Here is a 20712-nt window from a genome sequence, read left to right as displayed (position 1 = left end):
AATGAGACCAATGAAGGGACTTTACAAATCTGGTCTTAATAGCGGGTTGGTCTCATTAATGAGTTTGGTCAAACAGAAAATCAGGCAATATATTAGGGGATACCATGTACTGTACACATGTTTAATTCTGGGCTAACCTATTTCAAATTAGAAGATATTAAGCACACACTATTATTTTTTCATTTTCATTTTTTTTCTTTTACTTTTTAAAATTTTAAAATTTTTAAACTTCTTTAGAGGTACAAAATGTATTATGAATGTTTTTAAACACAAACATATTTTTACACTCTTGTTAAAAGAATGAAGTGACTTACTCAATTAAATCACCATTTTACTACAAAGCACATCGACCAATTAATCTTTAATTATTTTCACAGTTTTCATCGCCGATAACAACTTCAAAAACCTAATCGTATCATGTTTATGTTTGTTTAAAATTATGGAACGAAAGAGATAATGATAGCAGCAACACCTCTAAAAAACTAATTGAAAGTTTTCTGTTCAATATTTTGTTGTTTTAATCCTCCAGTCATTTCATTAAAGGAATGAAATTCAGTAATTATCGACAATATTATTGATCATTTCCGGGTTTGATTCAAAGTAACCTTGACCTCTGCCGTAAATTGGATGTCGTTAAATGACGTAAAACTAGGACAACTGTTGTTTACACTACGTGTCAAAAAGATTTCAGCACACTAAGTGTCAAAAAGATTTCAGCAATATACATGCATGTCAATATCAAGGTGAGAAAGTGCCCGCGGTCGTATTTATGGGTTTCCAAATGTACAGAATTTACGAAATGGGACTGAATTTACTGGTCGTATTACGGAATAACGGGGTGGTCTCAAAATCGGGGTTAGCGACCATTAAAATAAAGAATAAAAAAATCGGGTCTTTGAAAATTCGTTCGTATTAGCGGGTTGGTCTCGAAAACGGGGTGGTCGTAAAGCGGGTTTTTACTGTATCATAATATCATAACACAATGATTGAAGGAAAATATTTACAAGTGTTTTTAAAAGTTAACAAATTGCAACATTATTTTGTTTTACTAAAGTATTGTAAAAAAACAAAAATGTCATGAAATATAAAAATGTCTAGAAAGAATGGATCAAATGTGGTACAATGAATGCAAAATATGTAAGAAAAAAAATATATATATGGGATTTTATAAATGAAATACTTGGAAGGGTGTAATTTGATTAAAGATTTTAACAAAACTTTAACTTTAACTTTGTAAAATATTTAGAGTATCGCCCAAGAGCTATTGTCAAGAATGACATTTTCCTGATAATAAAACAAATATCTATTTAAAATAGAAAGAATATTCTCAAACTAAAGTTCTCTTATACAATGTATAGTTTTGTAAAATAAAAAGTTAAAGAACAATAAGATTTGATAATTATTGTTATTACTAATGACTCTGTTTGTCTAACTGCTACTTCATTGATAACCAGGTTCATAGTTAACCAGTGTACCTGAATTTTAGAACAGTTCTCACCATATTCTTAACAAAAATCTATCATTTTCACATCAGTTAACTAAGATGATAAAAACTTTTTTGTATCTACCTCTGTTGTTTCTACAACACATTTTCAAAGTACCTTTTTTGTTGTAAAGTATTTGTTTTGTCATAAACTCCAACAGGTGAGTTCAATGTTTTATAATTGCTAAATCAATTAAACTTACAAGGTGGGGTTCAGATAAAATAGAAAAGAAAATTAACTTTGATCATGTAATACTATGAACTAAAGTACGATGTCTATCATTCTGTAATATTGCATTATGATGAAATAACAAATTGCACTGTATTAACATGTTAAACAAAAATATTTTAAAATTATATCAAAATGTAACTCTATATCATAAACCCAGTATTTGTCAGACCTATATATGTTTAATCTCTTGTATAAAAAACAACATCTATAGCTTTTTTATCAATGCAATAGTGTAAATTCAAAAATTAAACAAATAAATTGCACAGCATTAAAAATAAATTTCCAAAATAATAATTATAATTTCATATTTAGACACATTGATTATTAATTGCACCGGCAAGGATTATGAAAGTAGTGAAAAGTGTTAAACTTTAAGTTATGTTTCAATTTTTGTGGCTGCTTAAATCATTGAACAAAATGCAAGCAGATGGTTCTCTTTCTTCTACATAACTTCATATTTAATGTGCTGATTTCCTGTAAAGAATTTGCTTGTAAGATTTTATAAGACTTATTTATTACCTATTAAAATCATTGTTTAGCATTCACTTCATCAATGTAACTTTAGATTATACAATAATGAGCAAAAAAAGCAAACAATAAATTCCAGCAAAGTTGTAAGTATGTACAAGGAGAATGTATATATACCAGCTAATAACCTATACAAGCAGACAGTTATAACCAGTAAAGACCCAATACCAGCAAATTTGGTACCATTAAATAGTCAATACCTAGCAATTGTTGAAATACCAGCAAACTGTCAAATTACAACCAAGTAGTCTATGCCAGTAAACAGTTCATACCAGCACACAATATATACCAGCAAAAAGTCAATACCAGCAGACAGTATAATTCAGCAAATAGTTAAGAAACCATAAAACAGTTGCTCTCATTTGGTACAAGTAAACAGAAAAAAATGTAAATACAAGTAAAAAGTTCATGCTAGCAAACAGTCTATACCAGCAAATAGGTTTTACCAGCAAACATTCATGCCAGCAAACATTTTATACCAGCAAACAGTTTTGTACCAGCAAACAGTCTATACCTGCAAACAGTCTATACCTGCAAAAAGTTTATACCAGCAGTCAGTTTATACCATGTAACCAGCCAACAGTTTATACCAGCAAACAGTTTATGAAAGAAAACTGTTTATACCAGCAAACAGTTTATGAAAGAAAACAGTTTATACCAGAAAACAGTTTATACCAGCAAACAGTTTATACCAGCAAAAAGTCTATATTAGAGAAAAGTTTATACCAGAAAACACTCTTTACCAGCAAACAATTTATACCAGCAAAAAGTCTATACCAGTAAACATTCAGTCATTTGACAGTCCATGCCATCAAACAGTCTATACCATTAGGCAGTTCATACCAGCAAACAGGCTTTACCATTAGACAGTTTATACAAATAAACAGTTTATACCATTATACAGTTCATACCAGCAAACAGTTTATACCATTAGACAATCTATACCAGTCAACAGTTTATACAGCCAACAGTATACCATTAGACAGTCTATACCAGCACAGTTTATACCAGAAGACAGTTTATACCAGAAGACAGTTTATACCAGCAAACAGTTTATACCAGCAAACAGTTTATACCAGAAGACAGTTTATACTAGCAAACAGTTTATACCAGCAAACAGTTGAAAAGGCAGACAATAATCTTATGAAGAAGACAGTAAAACCAGAAAATATTTTAAAAACAAGAAAACAGTTGGTATTTGCAAACAGTCAATACCAGCTAACAAATGTATTATTTAATGAAGCTGCTTTTCATAATCTACTATATCTCTGTTTATAAATACAAAAATAAAGTATTTTTTATTTTACTCAATATTTTACTATTTATCATGATATTTAAATTAACATTTAAGCAAAAGATATCTTGTTCCTAAACATTTCTATGTTTTACCTACTATCTATCATTTTGTTATACATGTTATCTTGTATATTATTGTTCATCATATACATAAATCTTGATTACTGGCTCCTGGATATAAAATCCCAATGCACTCAATTTAAAAAAAAATGAAAAAAACAAATTGTAACAAAAAACATGAATGTGTGGTCTAAGTCAGTAAAGTTTAAGGAAACAAACATTTGACTCCTCAATTACAGCTCTAAATCTGCTAAATTGAAATCAAAGAATGCCTGATATTCATACAGGCAAAATGACTTGTTCAGATCGGTTCTGATTGTCTCCCTTTATCATTGACATGATATAAGAAATGATGTGAAATCTTCTATATTAGGGATGGTGCAGTTTTTTTTAAAGAGCATCATTACTATTAATCAATGTGAATGATAAATAAAAGGAAGAGGTGGTGAAAGCTTAACTATATAATACAATTTGGCACCATCAATTCTATCTTGTAGCTCGAACCTTATAATAAAAACAAAACAACACTGCTGAATGTGAACAACCTATAAAAACATGTCAAACTAAAAATAATTTAACATATCTTGAGAACTTGAAATATTAAGTTCTATCATGTATGTTAAACATTAATGTCTTAAACACTGTATTAAGTTTAATCTATTGTTGATAAAGAGATGTTAATGAACTGTAAATATGACATGTATGCATTAGTATTGCTTTGAGTCCATTCTCTTGAATTATCAATATATTTTTATAATAAACCTCCATTATAACAACTCCCTATAAGATGTTATGTTAATTAACAATGAATGTAAGGTAGATTATCAAAACAATTTGTCCGACAAGCTTGTGAACCTCAACATATTTCAATCTATTTAATAATATGTCTTTCTATGATTACATCGAAAATTGAAATGAATATTTAATTATTTTTTTAAATTTATCATAGAACAGGGCTTGGTTCATCACTTATATTCTTTTTTTTTCAGTTTGTAGTTAATCTATGAGCATCTAAACTTAAACCATCCAATATAGCACTAGTACAACAATAGTCTTAACTTTAATATCAATCTCCTAAACAGAACATTGTTGTAGTGATGCGAGCTAGTGGAGATTACCGGTAACACACTGTATGTCTCCTTGTCTATGATTGGTTGTCACCTATATGCATCCTTGTCAGTGATTGGCTGACATATAAAGTCTAACACATGAAACAATTTTGACAATTGGATGAGAAATCCTACTAAGGCCAAGGTCATACTTTGATGTCTCCATTCATTTTATTGGTCAGTCCATTCTGTTTTGATTTTTCATTGGATGAGTTTTTCTCCTTTTCTTCCTCTAATGCTTTCTGCATCTGAGTATAATAGTCTAATGCATTTCTTACTGGCTCAATGATATCTTTCTGTAAAACATGAAATTATAATAATTTATTAATCATAATACTATATATATACGTGTATTGAATAATAGTTGTCAACAACCAGTTTGAATAAAAAGAAATTCCATGTTAGGTGATTCTTTCAGGTTAATGATTATGTCTTCGGTGTAGCAAACATTTTGAATGAACGGCTGGTATACGAGGGTTGTTTGGAAAGTTTTGAGACAATATGATTTTCTCTGTTTCTAATTATAGCTGCGAATATTATTTAATACAAATTATAGCTTAATATGTTATTTATCCGAGTTATGTCTTTAAAACGTTGTAACGTTACTATACGGCATATAATCGTTTCCATAGCAACACCTGTCTACGCATCCTGGCGCTCGGACTATTTTCTTGTTATAAGTTTTCTTACTGAATAAAAAGAGCCCCTAAAATTGCGCCAAACGTCACGAAAATTTTATGACGTCACTTCCAACTTAAGGACGTCATTTCCGCTAGTTGTTTAAGCCGTTACCGCAGATCATTATAGCAATACGTGCGCGACAAGACAACGACTATGGAAACACCGTCAAAAGAGGAACAGCGTGTTTTTATTAAGTTTTGCGTTAATCTTGGGAAAACGCCAACAGAAACTAAGCAACTTCTAGAACAGGCAAACAACGGACGTACTGTTAGTCGACCATTGGTATTTAGATGGCATAAAGAGTTTCGGGATGGCAGAAAGTCAACAAAAGACAAGGAAAGGAGCGGTCGCCCATCCGTCATCGACGATAAACTGACACTTGCAAGAAACGCGCTTCAGTGCGACCGTCGCATAACAGTAAGAGAAGTTGCGCTCTAGAGTTATGAGCATTATTGCAACATTTAAATCTGACTGGTATAGAAATGTATTCGCCAAGTGGGTTACGAGGCATGAGAAATGTGTACGTTGTGAAGGAAGATACTTTGAAAAGGAGTAGCAGTTGACTTTTCTACGGTGACGTTAAACTCTGGAAATAACGGCAACGTCGGATAACGTCGTTGCGTGCGCCGGGTCACCGGTAGTGTCTGTGCCTAACGCTTTGTAGCTTTTGTATACATGAAGCTATTGTTATGAAATTTTACACTATAATAGATGAGGTATTAAAGTAATACATAGTAAACTCTTGTTTGATTTTATCTTTTCCAACGCTAAATATTGACCCAGTCTCAAAACTTTCCGAACAACCCTCGTACATAACTTTTTCTTTAACCTTTATCCCACTAAATATCCTAAATGAACTTGTCTGTCTTTCAAACTGGGCATATCCATTCTTCATTTTTAGGAATATTGTCAAAGTATGTACTGATTGAGAAGTGAACAGTGCAGACCATGACCAAATAGCACAAATAAGCTTGCAGATCTTTGTCTGTACTGGTCGCATACTAAGCATATGTTAATTTTCCACTAGCATCCTAAAGGTTAACTGGTTTACCAGATAAAGAAAATGTTTACCAAACTCATAGATCAAACTGTTAGGGAGTGCTAAATGTTATCTTGTGTCTTCTTCAGATATAACAGTTATACTATCATTATTCATATTTGGTGTATGCATTTCAGAAGCCAAAATCATTTTTCTTATCATTTATAAAGCCATGTATACTGTACATATCTACATACATTTTGTATTATTTTCTAGATTTGTGTTTCTTCATTTATACTAGCATTATCAGAACATGTTCCTTTTTGTACAGTATATAATTTTATATATCCTTTCATTTCCTGACTTATTCCTGTTGAATGTTTAAACAGACTTATTGATACCCCCAGCCCTGCCCTGTAAAAAAGACATAAGTACAGTAGTTGGTGCAAAGCACTACCTTAAGTAGGATCCTTGTTTATATTAATGTTCCAATTTCTTGTTAGTCCTCAAACCAATTTAAGTCAAACGATATATTTGTTCGGCTTCAAATAATCATGTATCCTTCATTTTGGCTTATTTTTTTTTCTCTTGTATTGATGCTTAATTGAATAAGTATAATCTTTTTAAGAAACAATATTGAATCTCCAGTAATTTACAGTAATATACCAAAGTTCAGCACAAACAGGTACATAACTAATAGTGAACATAACAGATTCAAACCTCAATGACTGGAAGTAACGTCCCTAGGGCCTCGAACAATGGCAGCAGTACATATTTGATGAAGCCGATCTGCGAGGAAGACTTTGTCACCTTCTCCCTGTCCATAAAAGGTGCTACTGGCAGCCCTTCAAGTTTCTCTATGTCACTCTATAATACAAAGTAAAATCTTGAAAACACAAACTTAACGTGCTTCACTTTAAAACACTTATAACAATTTAGAAGTTAGAGAAAATAAATATATAAGGAAGATTTAATGTTGCTTTTATCATATACTTTTACATTGAATAATATCTAAACAATTCTAAAACAAAAAGATTAAGTTATTTTAGAAAATATTCCTTGAAAATATATTGAATATCTATTTATCTTCTATTTGCTTTTAGGCATTTTATACATGCACATAATATAACTGAATCTTAAGAAAAACACACTTTAATTGTAAATACTATCTTAAGCAATTAAAGTTGCAAGTATGACGTTGTATATCTTAGATAATAATCAACTGATATTTTTAAGTTCATAAAAATATGCATCATATACTAGAGAAACATAGAAAGTAGAAAATTTACAAAAAACATAGCAGAGAATATCACTTTATCAACTTCATATATAATAACAACTTAATATACGTTTAGAAAATGGTTGTCCAAAATTAATGCAAAAACAGTTATACTTGTGATGTAACTAAGTAACCCTCCTATTTATACATTATACTGACATCACCATGGAGTATTTAAGCTAGTTGTGTTTTGAATGAACAGAAGAGCACATGTTTTTTTATGATAAGAGGTTATAGAAGTTTATGGTTAAGAAACTAACAAATAAATTCATGGTTCCCTGAATCCTATAAGTAAATCATAAATTTTAAATGATTAATCAATAAAAAATCAGAACTTTTTATTAAACACTTAAAGCTTTATGCTTCGGTCACACATTCATAGTTCACCAGCTTAGCTTAATAAGGGAGGGCATGGGATTTGTAATCAAGGGGTCGCTACTTGGTTCTATACTCGGACAAGGCTATTCAGAAATCATGCGGGATTGAGCTTAATGTTGGTCACTCTTAAAGAAGTTGGTAACTACTGGTAGGTTATCCAAGAAAGCCCGTTAGGAAAACCGAAGGAGTATCATACATATTATTACAGTTACACCATGTTAGGTTAAGAATACATGATGGTTTGTTATCAATTTGTCACGAACACCATAGTCTCATTACGCTGCAATAATTCATTTACAGACAGGTAGAGATCAGCAATGCTTCTTAACGTCTTTTACAGTTTATGTTACAGTTATGTTACACCGCAACAAAATAAGGAATATTTACCATCCAAGACTGTTTATTACAAATTAATATTACGAATTAATGATAAAGTAAAAATATGGACTAAAATGGACCAGTACATTGAATAATTTTTTTTAGTAAAGATGTAATACGATTGACTGATTCATGGTCAAATTTTGAACATGCTCTACACACGGTAGGGAATCACGTGACTTTTACGGTTACGCGTACAGACAATATGGCGGCCTAAAAACCTCGCTTCACATGTGTTTTTCAGGTAATTCTTTATTATATCCCTTTTACTTACATACGAGACCTGTTGCAGCCTACGCAGAATAAAGAATTGTTGCCGCCTATACCTTATTTTCCACCCCTGTGCTCATAGCTTTTACAAACACTCAAAAAGTCAACAGAAATTTTCAATGTAAACAATTATATTTCGGGTAACATTCACGCAAAATTTGTATTTTTTATGAATTTGATTAAACTACGTCGAGTTAGCAAAGAGAAAATGTTCATAGAATTTCTTTATTTGAAAATGTAAATATTAGGCATGTTAAATGTTGACAGGTCATTTTCTATTCCATTACACGAGAGAAAAATGATTTTGGTAACTTCCACGCATACTTTTATTGTTGATAACTCCCACGCAATAGTTTATGTGCAGGCAATATCTATGCAGGTTATAGCCTAGATATTGATTGAAAAAAATCATGATTGATGCATTTAGCATCAAACTTTCATAGAATTTTGAATAATATTAAAAATACCGCAAATAGGTCCTTGATAGAAGTAACCCAGCAGGCACATCAACGGTGAACAACGTTGAAGTATGGTCAGATTTCAACGTTGAAATAACGTTAGATTTATGTTCGAATTTGAAAGTTTAAAAAAATGTTGAAGTTCAACGTTGGCACAACGTTGAAGTTTCAATGTCATTTCAACATACTTTAATATAAATATAAAGCAAAGTACTGTACGTAACAGAGTTTAACAAAAAAAAATCAAGACACTATTAAATACTTCAGCTATTTTATTTCAAAACTACAGTTCAAGTGTAGCTAAAATTCAAACGATTTAAGAAGTCCTTTTAGTTTAACAATTAGGCTACAATCTGTTCCAATCTACCACTATTTCTTCTTCTAGGCTAAAGTGTGTCATTAAGGTGTTTGCTTCTGCAAATAAAATAAGAAGTTACATGTTAAAATTGACTTGGTCAATCTCAAATTATATATAATTAATCAACTTAGTGATTTGTTTTATCTTAAAATGCTTATCTTCTAAGATTTACATAATAGAACAGCATATAGAAATTAAGATACAGCTGAAGTTTCATATTGACAGTAAATTATGTACAAAAACAACAAAAACTTTTTAAAAAGAAGCTATTTAACCCTTAACCTCATATATACGCGAAACAACGCACTTTCGACCTCCCCCTCCCCTTTTTCAGGCCTGAAATAGTGAGAAAATGTCCTATTTTTCCCCCAAACACATGTTTTCGTTTGAGAAATGTTGTTAAAAAAAGTGAGCACTTTTTCGGCGCCGCCCCCTGTCCAAAAGATACTTTAGGGGGTTGCCAGAATGGGGATATGCCCCCTTCTTTTTGGGGGGTTTGAAGGGGGGGGGGGCGGAGTCCCCCTCATCGCAAAGAAAGGTTTGGACTTGTGAGAGGCTTTAAATGACCCCAGGTCGATCATAAGGTAAGGTGTAACCAACGCTGAAAAGCCTTTGACTCTATCTCAATCCCTTGAGAAGTTGCAGCACTTTGAAGTAAATTTTGATGGAAAAATCGAGGCAAAATAGTGATTTTTGGCAATTTTGAGATGTCCCCTCGTTGCCATGGTAACAGGAAATTTAACTTGAAAGAGGAGGCTTTTCAGTGAAAATGGCCATTTTTCACAATATGCTCATGGGTGAAAGGGTTAACTTAAAAAATTATAAATGTTACAAAACAACAATTTTTCACCAAATTTAGGTAAAAGACCTCATGTTTACATGTAAAAACTAGATTTTGGGTGATTCAAAAGTTTTTCATCATTTTTTGTTAGCCATTTACCCCTCGTTGCCATGGTAACAGGAAATTTAAGACTGAGCATGTCGTTACAAAAGCAATGGTCCAGTCAACATTTGTGCCAAGTTTGATTAGTATTGAAGCATTTTTCATAGTTTCATAGCAGTTTGAACTTGTAAGAGGAGGCTTTTCAGTGAAAATGGCCATTTTTCACAATATGCTCATGGGGGAAAGGGTTAAGTCTGACCTATGATTGGTAAGAAAAACTGCTCCCATCAGTTACGTCAGCATTTTCCCAAGAACAGTCCTTTCCATGTTAAATTTATGGTAAAGAAACTACAGCTGTAATACTTTAAATTTCAGCCAGGACCAGGATCTAGAATATAAAATAAACTTATTATTCCCTATATATTCACGGCAATTAAACTTAAAATTAAACACTCAACTTTATTATTTAACCACAAACAGATTAATCAATATTTATTTTGAAAATGCAATGGATTTTATGTATTTTTCAAACTAATTCACATTTAATTTTACTATCACTAAGATATAAAATTAATACAGCTAAATTGACGAATCGTCTTGGGGCATAAATTATATGGGACGAACAACACTTCATCTGCTTATAGGTTACAATAATATGATAAATAAATTTCAAAAAGGCATGGCTTGTAAAATCATAAATTGCCAAGGACATCAATAACTTAGCGTAAGGCCTACCAAACCCAAAACATTCAATTAGGTCGCGTTTTGATACAAAAGTCTAAAATATTAGAAGGAGGTTTTGTATTTCTGTTTTTATTAGTAAAATTACAGTTGTCATTTTTCATATTTTGCAGATATGGAAGGTTCCATCTCGGATATTGTTTGTGATAAATGTGGGAAACATTTCATTCACGGATAGGTCTCAAATATTGACCACATGAACAGTCTACACGGCACAGGACCTTATAAATGTTGTGTTAAACATTTTATAGCCCAGCAAATCGGAAACGTTACGGGTTTTACTGCTGATATTAAGATGACATTCAAACATAAGTCCTCTAGATTTTATTACCTAGTTTGTAAAATAAAAGACCCATTCTAATATACTTTAGGTTGTTTTCTTTTATGCTTTAGATTAAAAACAAGATTGCATTTGAGAAAAATGCTATGCCACCGCATTAATACAATACTAAATAGTAGTGTAGGAACAGATTTTGTTTTGTTTCTATACAATTTTGAAGATTGTCATAATGCATAGATCCCTGACCTTATAAATAATCTAATTCTTATTATCAGATTAGTGGTTAAATCTGTTGTTAACTCAATAAAAGATCAGAGTAGGAATATATCAATGCACTCGAGTCTAGTAAATTTGGTGGTGAAGGTCATATTTCACACAGCCTAAATTTCATGACGACATCAAAGGACAACACAGTAAGACACTTTGTCAAAATCTAGGTCAGCTGAAATCAAAGTTCACTTTACATATTAATCTGTGCACATGGTTCAAATTTCATAGCTGTACATCAAAGGACAAGAAGGTAGGTCACATCATCAAAATCTAGGTCACCTGATATCAAAGTTCAATTTTACAACTAAAACTGTGCACATGGTCAAAATTTCATTGCTGTACATCAAAGGACAAGAAAGTAGGTCACTGTCCCCTTGGGCAAGGCAAAATTTTGGACCCAAGGGTTCAATTCAAAACAATCTTGATACAGGTCCACCAAACAACATTTCAAGTCAAATATCTAAGCTGTAGCTTTCTCCCATTCAGAAAACATTTGTTTTATTTTCTGTTTTTACTATGTGTACATAATGAGAATCAATGCCCCCGGGCAGGGCCAATTTTGACACCAGGGGAAAAATTTGAACACCTTTGGTAGAGGACCTATAGATGATATTATATAGCAAACATCAAAGCTCTATGTCTTGTTCCTTCAGACAAAAATATTTTTTATTTTTTTACTATATGTACATAATGAAAATCAATGACCCCCGGGGCGGAACCAATTTTGACCCCAGGGCTATAATTTGAACAATCTTGCTAGAGGTTCACTACACAATGTTTCATGCAAAATATCTTAACTCTAGCATTTGTAAATTAAGAGAAGATGATTTTTTAAGTTTTTACTATATACATATAAGGAAAACCTATGGCCCCCGGGGCGGGGCTAATTTTGACACTAGAGACAAAATTTGAACAACTTTGGTAGAGTACCTATAGATGATATCATTTAACAAATATTAAAGCTCTAAGCCTTGTACCTTCAGATAATAAGATTTTTTTACTATTATGTATATATTGAAAATCAATGACCCCCGGGGCGCGGGCAATTTTGACCCCAGGGCTATAATTTGAACAATCTTGCTAGAAGTTCACTTCTCAATGTTTCATGCAAAATATCTAACCTTTAGCATTTGTCAATTGCTAGAAGAAATTTTTTTAAAGTTTTACTATAAGTTTTTATTATATACATAAAAGGAAAACCAATGACCCCCGGGGCGGGGCAGATTTTGACCCCAGGGCTATAATTTGAACAATCTGGGTAGAGGTCTACCATACAATGCCTTATGCAAAATATCTAAGCTCTAGGCCTTTTGGGTCTTTACAAGAAGGTGTTTTAAGTTTTTACTATATGTACATATAGTGAAAATCAATGACCCCCGGGGCAGGCTGATTTTGACCCCAGGGCTATAATTTGAACAATCTTGGTAAGGGTCTACCAGACAATGCCTTATGCAAAATATCTAAGCTCTAGGCCTTTTGGGTCTTTACAAGAAGGTATTTTAAGTTTTTACTATATGTACATATAGTGAAAATCAATGACCCCCGGGGCGGGGCCGATTTTGACCCCAGGGCTATAATTTGAACAATCTTGGTAGAGGTCTACCAGACAATGCCTTTTGCAAAATATCTAAGCTCTAGGTCTTTTGGGTCTTTACAAGAAGATTTTTTTAATTTATTCTTATAATTCCTTTTGGTTGCCATGGCAACCAGATTTCTGCATGGAATGAAATTCTTTGAACAACTTTGGAAGCCCTTCACCCAAGGATCAATCCTGCCAAGTTTGGTTGAAATTGGACTAGTGGTTTTTCACAAGAAGATTTTTTAAGTTCACTATATAATCTATATAACACACACACACACAAACAAACACACACACAGGTGAATCGCTATATGCCACCGCATCGCAGATGCTGCGGTGGCATAAAAAACACACACAGCATAATAATGTTAAATACAGACACTAATTTGAAAATAGTTGGTTTCATAAAAGACTAAGTGATAAAATGACTTGAATGTCTTTAAAATCTTAATATAACGAATAACATAAAATGCCATACCTGTCACGTTTCGATTTGTCACAACATTTACAAAGTCCTGTGCCGAGTAGCCAGTTTATGTGGTCATTAAGACAAATGTTGCCCAACATTATCCACAAACAATACCCGAACTGGAACCGCCCATATCTGCAAACTATGAAAAATGACAACTGTAATTGTGCTTATACTGAAATCGACCTCCTTCTTATATTTGAGACTTTTATTTTAATTTCTGCGATTTATTCATCTATATCGAAACTTCATTTAATATATTCACGTGAGTATGTATTCTGCTATCCATAGGGGCTTTATTCTATCCAGGATCTTTTGGCGGTATTTTTAATATTATTCAAAATTCTTTGAACGTTAAGGCTAAATGCATCAATCATGATTTTGTTCAATCAATATCTAGACTATAACCTGCATAGATATTGCCTGCCCATAAAATATTGCGTGGGAGTTATCAACAATAAAAGTATGCGTGGGAGTTACCCAAATCATTTTTCTCTCATGTTTTGGAATAGAAAATGACCAGTCAATATTTAACATGCCTAATATTTACATTTTCAAATAAAGAAATTCTATGAATATTTTCTCATTGCTAACTCGACGTAGTTTAATCAAATTCATAAAAAATACAAATTTTGCGTGAATGTTACCCGAAATATAATTGTTCACATTGAAAATTTCTGTTGAATTTTTGAGTGTTTGTAAAATCTATGAGCACAGGAGTGGAAACTAAGGTATAGGCGGCAACAATTCTTTATTATGCGTAGGCTGAAACAGGTCTCGTATGTAAGTAAAAGGGATATAATAAAGAATTACCTTAAAACACATGTGAAGCGAGGTTTTTAGGCCGCCATATTGTCTGTACGCGTAACCGTAAAAGTCACGTGATTCCCTACCGTGCTACATTTGTTGCCAATATATAAGATTATTATAATATGGCTAGAATAACAACGGAAAAATACAAAATTGCCATAGAAAAATTATGCAAAAGTTTTAATACACGCAGCTAATCCGTCATCAAATCCATGAATGTGTGATCTAGGCATTAGAACAAATCTAGAGCACAAAACATTATTTTAGTAGTCAACTATACTTCAGGAAAACATTTATTGTTGGTTATAGAAAACAGCCAGACTGTTTTAAAATAAATAATAAAACATATATCTTACCTTGACCTCAATATTTAACACTAAAATTGTTACCAATTAAAATGCAAATGTTAACTTAATTTATAACCTAATTAGACTAAAGCAATATTTCAAGAAATTGTTTTTTGTTCATGCCTGTTAAAAATTAAAGGTTTAACTCGGAGACTATATACTTATGTGAAATTGATAGGTTATATAATGAAGGAACAGGTTCAAATATATGAACAATCTGAAAAGACAATATATGTATACAAGGAGCATAAATATGACGGCAAATAAAAACGAACAATTCTGATCTGTTTGACAATGAAATGAAAATACGGCCCCTTTAAATACATGAACATAGAAAAGGGCAGGAGTGGCCTAGTGGTTAAAGTGTCTGCCTCTCAACCCAGGGGTCTTGATTAGAGCCCTTATTGGGTCACAACCATGTTTTTTCATATGACACTAGTACTGGTTGGTTCCAGGAAGCAGACTGGAAAGTGATTAATATAAGTTGCAAGAACTTGTTTCACAATTGTCAGCTTAAAAAAATATGTTTTTAAACATAGAAAACAGTCTGATAAAGTGTGTTCATGGATAAGGGTAGATTAAAATCACATACAATAATTAATGGATAAAACCATATTAAAACATGTAAACTGGGATATCAGGAGAGCAGTCCCCTAGTGGTTAAAATGTCTGCCTCTCAACCCAGGAACAGTGGGTTCAAGCCATAATCTGACTCTGTCATGTTTCCTCACAGGATTTCTAAAAATACCTTCCCTGCTTAGTCTCAAATCTCAGTATTTTCATTGGTAAATATACATTCTGTGCTGGTTTTATTTCTTTCTTTTTTTTGTACTAATCGAATACCTGCGATACGAGTTTGAGCTTAGAGAAATTTTGTCTGTCCTAATGAACCAGGTATAGGAAGCCAACTAGACAGAGGCTCTTATATAAGTTTCAAGGTTTTATAAAAATCAAGCTAAAACAAAGCGTGTTTTAATAATCATTTTTTAAATTAAACTGCAAGTTGGAAAACTCCAGAACAATGACAAAACAACTACTGATCATAATCAAAGCATGCATATATTTGTCTGATTATAAATTGATGAAAACTCTAAATATAACATAAAGGTGGTTAGCTAAAATCACTGGAAAACATAAAGAAAACATGCAAATTTAAAACAGAAAAAGAATGACTTTGTTTTAATAGATATATAATGCAACATATTTCTGTGTAACGCCAGTTGCCTCTTTTCATAAGAATTATGATTGAAGATACTTGTTGTTAAGTTTATTTATATAATTGCTCTTTTTTTTTAAATACAAATAAGTTAAATACAAGTTTGATTAACAAACTTTGTTTCAAGTAAAGTAATTCATGCTACAAAGCATATACGACGTAAATCTGATCAGCTGATTTATAATAAGACCACTGGTGAATCAAAGAATAAATATTCCTTCCCTTACATCTCAATCATAATAATTATACTTGAATCTTGCCCTTAATGTTTCATTCTGGTGAGCAACAGACAATATTATAAACTTTCATTTCTTTTCAATTTTTTTTCAGTCATGGAAAACAATCTATAAGCATTACAGATAATATTGCTTTCAATTAATCTAAAATTTGTCCCCATTGAAAAACCATTGTTTGTAGAATGTTGGTCAAATTGTACTTGCAGTGGTCTCCTTATTAACATGTTTAACTTTAAGTAAGGACATTTAAGTCACATAGATAAGCTCTCCAAATTCAAAACCTTTACATTAAGCATAGTCTAGATATTAAATGTAATATATGTACATGTATATGTACTTTTAAAATCAATTAATGGCATATTTCATAATTATTCTCAACAGTATTATAAATTGAATGTTCAAAGCTACTAACACTAAATTTATTTTGTAAATCCTGATGAATTGCACAAAAGAGAATTGGTTTGAGATTATAAAATTTCGTTCTGTCGAAATCTGGGAAATAATTTCCTAAAACAACAAGAGTTCTTCTCCATATTAATACTACTCTTAAAATAAGATGATTGACATTTAAAAGAATTTCAGATGAGAAGATTAAAATTCATAATCTGCAAAATTTCTACCATCCTGTGTGAATGTTTGTTTTTTTGTTTCATTTTACGCCTTTTCCCAACAGTATTTCAGTCATATAGGCGGGTAGTTTCCTAACCATCGTTCTTGGAGAGTTACACCAGTACTAGACTACCTTCCTCTGTGCTAAACCAGTGTGTGAATGTATCATTATATCAGAGGGGGATATACAAAATGCAAACATCAGCATAAAATACACAGTTTCAATAATGGGGTTCAAAATATCGAAAGCTCGGGTAGGTGGGAAGACAAAGAGTTAGAATTCATGATAAATATAAGAGATGTTAAAGTTTCAACCACGTGTTAATATCATGCCTGAACTTGTTACCTGAATAAAGAACTCTTCTAAAAGACGCTCTATCCATGGTTCAGCGACCTCCAGAGGTCGTACCTCGTTAGAAATGTCGGCGGTTTTTAATAAGATCATCAGTAACTATGCATGAAGAAAGAGATATACCAAAAAAACATTCAACATCTACTATAAAAAAATAATATATAACTAAAATAAACTAAATAAAGACAGTCCTAAAATGACTAACTTAATATTGTGATAATTTAGCAAAGGCAAGTCTTTCTTTTTACAATTCACCATTTTAAAAAAATGTTTATATAAGAAAAATGTCTGAAAACCATTAAGTAAGAAAAATATTTTTCAAAAACTAAATTTCTGATTATTTTTGAGTTCAATGATGGTGAAGTGTTGTTTTTTTCACACCATGGGTGTTGTAAAGAAAAAACAAACTCAACTTTGCCAAAATATCACACAGGATTCTGCAGCCGAATATTAAAAGGCACAACAAAAAACATCACAGTGCAGTGTTAGTAATACACCAAAAACTCGATAATGAATTAAAGCATAGATATGCAATAATGTGGCAGGAAATTTATAAATAAATATGTGTACAAGTCTCAGAACTGATCAAGACATTCTCAACGAAAAACCTAGAACTTAAATAGCTTTAACTTAAACAAAAGCTGTATGTTGCAGACAATATAAATATAGTATTAAAATCATGCAGGTTATACAAATGGACCCGTAGCCTGCAGTCAGCGGCTATATCTACCCATGCGATCAGTGCAGACCAAGATTCCCTGGTACATCTCTGCTCAGATCATGGTCAGCTGTTTTCTATTCATATTAAAAGCATTTAAAAATTGAAAAAAATTCTGAAAATGAGGAAATGGTCTTGTCCAGATTGAAGTATAGACAAGTCCATTTAAAATATTTAGCATGGTAATAGGTTGAATGAGTAAGGTCAGAAAGGTGAATACCAGTTATGATGTCAATTTTGTCAAAGTTTACAAATTAAGCATTTCAGATTATAAATAGGCTATGGTACTGTGTATCAACCAGTATTGGGTCATCTACTGTGTATTAACCAGCATTCAGCCATCTTCAGTTTATTAACCAGTATTTGGTCATCTACAGTTAATTAACCTTGTGTACATTATTTTTACTTGGGTATTAAGTGACACTGACAGTATATTGTATGGTTTCCAGCTTTTCACTGGTCATGGGACCTCAAATGCCCCTCCTCAAATTATTTCAGGCACAAGCTGGCACCTGAGTAAAACCAGTCATGCTCTCTTAGCTACCTGGATCCAGGATAGCATCCCCCATAAAATAATTCAATGTCCCTGATGGTATTCAAATCTACATTTACAGTCATCAACTCTAACCACTGGGCAACAGATGTTCCTACTTTAGTACATGAATCCCATTATGCCACAAAGGAGTATGATATAAAAAAATTGCCTTTCGATCACATTTATTTTATAGGTCAATGTGTTGAAATCAAGATTTGAACTCACACTGGCTACCGGGGAGAGATTGAGATCATTCACCTAGTGCCACACTGTTTAATGGGCAATGAGAATCAGTTATTTCATATGAGAACATAAAAAGATATAAGACTGTTACATTTTGAGCTTAAATGCCAGAACCAGAGAAAGCCTGCTGTGTTAAAGTGGGTGAAATACATGTACTAACAATAATAGAACAATAAAAGACATTTCAAACCCTTTTTACATACAAAACAACAGTACAAAAAAATAACAGACTGAAATAATGAAAAGGAAAATAGGAAAATCTGCAACTAAAACATGTATATATATATATAGAGCTAATGCATACACCTGAACCTATAAAAATCATTCTATTTTGTGGTAATACTGTGTCTTAAATGCTTTCTGCTTACTAATTGGCTTAATTAATTAAGAAAAATGAATATCTTACTATATAGGTATAACTCGTTGAATTAATATATATAAAATTATATAAATTTCAAGGTTTAAAACTTTACACCTCACACTCCAATGATTCTGTATTCTTCGTTTTTTTGATTGACATAAAATTTCAGTTTAAAAATTGAAAATCAAAACCACAAATAATTCACGATTTCACAGGTACAGCATGTATACAAAGTGATGCTACATAATAAAGGAAAGGAAGACTACAAAATATAAAAATCGTGGATAGATTTTTACTGATTGACACAATAGTGCTTTCACTGAACCTGGTTAAAAAATTCCTGGAGGAGACAGTCTAACCAAGGTGTAGCCACGTTCATTGGTCTCGCCTCATTTGAGATATCCGATACTTTCATTAATATCATCATAAGCTGTAATGTGTGCATTTAAAACAACAAAGTTGTAATTATATATATATATATAGAGGATATTGAAATGAGTGTAGGTTTATTACTAATTTATTGAACAAGTTAAATCAAATTATATTATGCGAGTTTTTAGAGAGCGTAATATCTTTTTATTCAAAGAGTTTAATAAATTTAGCATTGAATCGACACGAATAAAATTTTCTTTTTATCACATATCTAAAATAAGAATGGTACACTGTTAAAAAGAGTTATTTTTCAATGACGCGCCTATAGTGTAACGCTAACATTAGCGCGCTGTTATGCTATGTTTGTATATAACCTAAATGACGTCATGTCGGTTTTTACAGTATTGATATATCATTTTTATGAAATGACTTTATTACACTCTTGCGCTGCAGTTTATGTGATAAAATCATTTACCAACTGAAAGTACAAATCTACTTCTGCAAAAATCATCAACTTACAACACAATTCAAATAGTTCAATTTTGAATCTAGAGACTTGGAAATCAATAATATCTTTTATAACATGAGGCTAAGCAAATTTGAATGTTTAGTGTTTTACTGGTAAAATTATCTATTATAAAAATTGATTTTATATAACTTCATTATTTTATTTCCTTTTATGTTACTTATTGGTAAAGTGATTATTGAAAATTCAGGGAAAAACACCTCTCTTATGACAGGGAGTCACCCTGATATACCATTAGATGGCAATGATTCTTCCAGATATACTCAAATACCCCTTTAAAACCTGGACTTAAAAAAGACATCCCTAAAATACAAAATGGACTCATCCAAAATTTAATTTTTACCCTTACAAAAAATATATTTTCATCCATATTTTCCCCTTTTTTCTTAACCGACCCGCATTTTGACTTTTTAAACATAGAGGAAACCCAAAAATTTGGTGTTTTAAATTAGCTAAAAAAATAAACTTTTTTTGCCTTTCTATATTTGACTTGTGAAGTAATCATTTTCCACGTGACATAACCACAAAAAAATTTTTGACGCGCTGACAAAAAAGTACGGAAAAAAATCAGGCACAATTTAGTTTTTATATCAGGAAACAGCAAACTTTTTTTGTTGTTTGTCGTGTTAAAAATCGAAATAATATATAAAAATTTTTGGTGATTTTATTGTTTTGA

General features: G+C 31.8%; 1 protein-coding gene across 1 annotated transcript; it reads right to left on the bottom strand.

The window, feature by feature from the left end:
* Nucleotides 1–1226: 1226 nt before the first annotated feature.
* On the bottom strand, nt 1227–20282 carry LOC132758237 (high affinity cGMP-specific 3',5'-cyclic phosphodiesterase 9A-like). Its single transcript, XM_060749788.1, has 4 exons — nt 19464–20282; nt 17276–17380; nt 7089–7235; nt 1227–5004 (listed from the first exon to the last, which is right to left on the bottom strand). The coding sequence occupies exons 1-4, from the start codon at nt 19581–19583 to the stop codon at nt 4855–4857; spliced, it is 522 nt and encodes a 173-aa protein (XP_060605771.1). The 5' UTR covers nt 19584–20282; the 3' UTR covers nt 1227–4854.
* Nucleotides 20283–20712: the final 430 nt, after the last annotated feature.

Source organism: Ruditapes philippinarum, unplaced genomic scaffold (assembly GCF_026571515.1).
Source record: "Ruditapes philippinarum isolate M1 unplaced genomic scaffold, ASM2657151v2 ctg152_1_1_1_1, whole genome shotgun sequence".
Lineage (NCBI taxonomy): Eukaryota > Metazoa > Mollusca > Bivalvia > Venerida > Veneridae > Ruditapes > Ruditapes philippinarum.
This window is presented reverse-complemented; position numbering and strand designations above follow the sequence as displayed.

What these genes read in the sequence shown, in the direction of transcription:
- LOC132758237 (XM_060749788.1), bottom strand. Translation starts at nt 19,583, where the DNA reads ATGCACACATTACAGCTTATGATGATATTAATGAAAGTATCGGATATC. An exon ending in TCCAGGAATTTTTTAACCAG is followed by an intron (nt 17,381 to 19,463) that starts GTTCAGTGAAAG and finishes CTTCATGCATAG; the next exon opens with TTACTGATGATCTTATTAAA. An exon ending in CGTTACTTCCAGTCATTGAG is followed by an intron (nt 5,005 to 7,088) that starts GTTTGAATCTGT and finishes CATGTTTTACAG; the next exon opens with AAAGATATCATTGAGCCAGT.